At 38.5% G+C, this 4313-nt stretch overlaps 1 protein-coding gene across 2 annotated transcripts in view; it reads right to left on the bottom strand.

Moving 5' to 3' along the window:
• Positions 1-3200, bottom strand: part of LOC106812438 (SNF-related serine/threonine-protein kinase-like) — a 55974-nt gene extending 52774 nt beyond the window's left edge. For both annotated transcript variants that reach the window (XM_014816323.1, XM_014816322.1), the window contains exon 1: positions 2500-3200. In XM_014816323.1, the coding sequence (XP_014671809.1) occupies positions 2500-3100 (601 nt within the window). In that variant the 5' untranslated portion in view covers positions 3101-3200. The remainder of the gene's footprint in view (positions 1-2499) is intronic.
• Positions 3201-4313: the final 1113 nt, after the last annotated feature.

The following is a 4313-nucleotide window of genomic DNA, read 5'->3' as shown; positions in this document are numbered from 1 at the left end:
TATATATAAGATAGCCGAGTCGGTGTACAGTTAGTGTTGGGTTCGGCACAGGTTAACTGTTTGTACTTGTGTGTAGTCTGGAGTGCCTGCGTGGTACGGTAATAAAGATGCACGCTCACTCCACAATCCAAGACTGGTTACCCTTCAGCAGGACTGGCTAACGTTTATGAATTTTACTATAAATAATATAGTTGAAATCAACATTTTCGAACTGCCTGGATTTTCAGACTTAGTTCTAAGACTAATACTATCTAGAATACCCATGGTGTAAAACTTAGGCGGGTAATGCCGTATGAAACATACTGCCTGAACTTGATATCAACCATTCCAAGCAGATCTATCCATATATCTAAAATATAGGTTATCCCATCATTAGACCTAAATTGTTGAAAATTCGTCTATTTCTTTTAGCAACTACATTATATCAAAGGTGAATAAAAACAAGGAATTGTTTTATTCACTCTTGATCAAATAGTGGATGAATTTGTGGGATGTGGGGGTTCTTTTTTATATCCTGTAAAGGAACATGCATGCAGCATACATACATTTCCTGTTGTAAACATCCTGTTGCTGATCTGTTATGTGAAATCCCCATAAAATAAATGTACCACATGTGTGAATGTGAGCATACAATATGGACAGTGCAGAAGCTATCCCCACTACCCGTATTTTCTATCTAGATCTATCTATATATATATATATTATATATATATACATCTGAAATTCTGAATATCCATAGTTATCTTGGGGAAGCTGGAGTAACATACGTAGCACCCTAAAAACTATTCTGCTTAAGCCTTAACTAGTGGTATGTTTATTTATAACTTTCTGCTTTTTGCACACTCAAAATGCAGTTTTCATGGTACGCACACACTCACGAATGCATGTATGATGTATGCACAGATTCAGGAACGCAATCGCATACATGTACACGCATATCGATGAAAAGCAAGCCCTAAGTTACACAACAAATGTTTTACTGATTTTTTACTTGTTTTTCTCATTAAAAATGATGTTCCCTGTAATTTGCTGTAACAAACCATGGTAAACCCTTCTTAAATAATAAATTGAACTACAAATGAATGTTAGAAATAAAAATGAAAATGTAAAAATTAGTATGCTGTTTGGAACCTGAAAACTTGGAGCCCGTTGTCAGAAACAAAATTGGTCTCAACATTAGTCTTAACATTAACTTTTTCTCTTAGACCGTTGACAGAAACGCTGCGAAGTTACGAGAATGAAAAATCGTAGCAGATTTCCTCATAACAATACGAAACAAAGTGATGTCGACGGTCTAGGAGATATTGCTAATGTTAAGACTAATGTTAAGACTAATTTTGTTTCTGACAACGGGCTCCAGAATCATAAATCTTGAGCTGAGTTGCACCCTAATTATCAACTTTGATAATTACAGATGACAATTGTGCAAATGACCATAAGGTTCAATCTTACTTTAGGACCCCCAGATTTTAATGATCAACTTAAAAGTCAGTTAGGGTCAGGAGTAACCTTGAGTTTGTGATAAGGTCAGCTGGTCAGGGATAGAATATTGGTGACAACTTATGTGTCATCATTTCAAATTATGATTCGGCATAATTATAACTACATTTAGCAGGGTGCGAAATTAATGCGAGTCCGGAGTCAAATACTCCCTGATTTACTGCCGGACTCCCTGATTTGACATATATGCAGGAGTCCGTGTAACTCCCTGAAAATTCTGCTATATATACTAACTATAGTTCGTTCCAAAGCACAGCCTCCTGGAATTACTGTATTTTTACAGCAAATGTCCAAAGAAAATTTGGCAGACGTGCATCGCACGAATATTCAAAATAAGCACATTATGCGTTATTTATGCATTATGCGTAATGCACAACATGCGTTATTGAATGTTGTTATGCTTTAGTTTTGAACTTCAGACTGCGGACTCCCTCATTTTGCTGCGGACTCCCTCTTTTTGAGGGTAGGGTGTCCGTTGGACTCCCTTGTTCAAAAGTTAATTTCTACCCCTGTTTAGGGTTCCTTCCAGGAATTTCAGAAGGCATGTCCTTTATGAACGAATTTAGGGCCCGGGAGGGGCTGTACCAATTGGAATCAATTACATGTGTCATAACTCATAAGTAGCCCAATACATGGGTAAACTTAATTAGTTAACTTAAAATTCAGATGCGTTTACATCAAGATCTGAAAACACAACATGACTGTGCTGAGAATGTCGAAAGTAAACACAGTTGCAAATTAAGGTATGCCGATTTGGTAATTAAGGCATGTAGACGGATTCAGGGGATTCCAGTACATGTATATCATCTATTTGAATTATATGCAATAAAGGTTTAATAATAAAATATTAGTTTACAGGAAGTTAGAAACTAGCTTTAGCTACGACGGAACTGGATTGCCCTGGGAGACCCTGGGAGATCGTGCCATTTATCAATCAAGACCCGACGGACGATTCATTACTAAGTAATACTAATTACATAAAATTTCATTTTAACCTACCAACTGCTGGTGCATCATAGGAATCTCCTAGCAAAATTTCTGGAGCAGAGTAAGCCAGTGAACCACAGGCTGTGTCCAACTTCTGTCCAGGATGAAACTTGTTACTAAACCCAAAATCAGTCAATTTGACAATTCCTGCCTTTTTGAAGAACACAACATTTTCTGGCTTTAGATCACGATGAACAACGTGAAGTTTATGACAAAATTGAATTGCTTGGACAATTTGTCTGAAGTACAGTTTTGCATTCTCCTTATCGAGTCCTTTTTCGTGTTTCATGATGTAATCGTACATGTCGCCACCATCACCAAGCTCCAGAATTAGATACAGTTTTGTTTGCGTATCAATTACTTCGTACAGTCTCACAACATGCGGGTGTTGTACTAATTTCATACACCGAACTTCCTGAAATAAGTGAGATCTAGAAACATCATCCAATTTCGTTTTGTCTATAACTTTCACTGCTACTTTTTCACCAGTAAACACATGCCTAGCCAATTTCACAACAGCGAAATGACCTCGACCAAGTGTGTCTAAAAGATCGTAGAGTCCTGCAATCTGGCCACGTCCCTCAACCAGGGACCCTCTTCTTGGTACCGACATGTTAAATTTCCCAAATCACAATCACAAAATGTCTAAAAATGAAAGAACTACACTAGTAATAGTATATCACTGCAAAGGATCCATTTGTGCGTCTTTCAATCGCACCCATAATGCGCATGTGCATTATTACAAAGATGCATTGTGGGATTGTGCCTGCATTACCAGGCGTCGTTAACCGATAATCCAACTAACTGGGCGCGCGCGTTTGCGTGTGAGTGTACTTTCGGGTGTGAACCACTGATCTCTACTAACGTACGTACTAACGTTAGTATAGTAGAGATCAGTGGTGTGAACGTGGATGGGCGGGTGTACACAATCCGTTTGTACATGGCTATGGTGCGAGCGTGCTTGCGTGCCTGACCGCCTCCTTGCTAGCTCCAAGAAACGGTATTGCTAGGGTTACAATAGATACAATAATGTAACCCAAACCCAAGAGGATAGGGACCCCTGGGTCAATACCAGGTTACAATAAGGTTACAATTATGGTTACAATACTAGGGTTGTATAGACAATCCGTCGCACAGCCTGGTCGGGCTTGCCTGCTTTGGGTGTGTGCATCTGTACTAAGTTTATATGTTATTGGTAGAAGTATTTGACGTTGTGTGCGCATAGTGAAGTCTCTTATCTCGCACCAGGGCTATAATACTAGAGCTACCCCCGATAGTGCATAATCGAGAGCTTACATGTTCGCTATCATTGATTTATAGAACTAATGACCATATCGTGGAAACTAGTATATAGCAGCATATCTATATCTGAGCGTAACCATAAACATCCCAGAAACACGTGTATATATATATCATTGAGTTGTATATGATAGCATTATTATATTAATAAATTAATTAATTATATATACTATTTTATATATCGTTTTTGTTATATTATGATATTGGGTTTGTTATTACATAGCGCTCAATGGTATATAATGGACCATCACATGATACCTACGGAATTTTACTGCATGGTAGCGACACCTGGTGTATAGTAATTCTGCAAATCATCGTGATTCGTCTGAAAGTATTTATTATTGGTTCCCTGAGTGCATATGGTCACATGATGTGATTAGATGAGCAATGACACAATAACACATGGGCGCAACCACTGGGGGGTCGGGGGGGGGTCACGCCCCCGACTTTTTTGTGGACCTCCCCAACTTCTGTAAGATCTTATTTTCTGGGGAGGTCCAAAATAGTCCGATAAGCGTTTATTATCG

The sequence above is a fragment of the Priapulus caudatus genome, unplaced genomic scaffold (genome assembly GCF_000485595.1).
Source record: "Priapulus caudatus unplaced genomic scaffold, Priapulus_caudatus-5.0.1 Scaffold648, whole genome shotgun sequence".
NCBI classification, from domain to species: Eukaryota; Metazoa; Priapulida; class Priapulimorpha; order Priapulimorphida; family Priapulidae; genus Priapulus; species Priapulus caudatus.
This window is presented reverse-complemented; position numbering and strand designations above follow the sequence as displayed.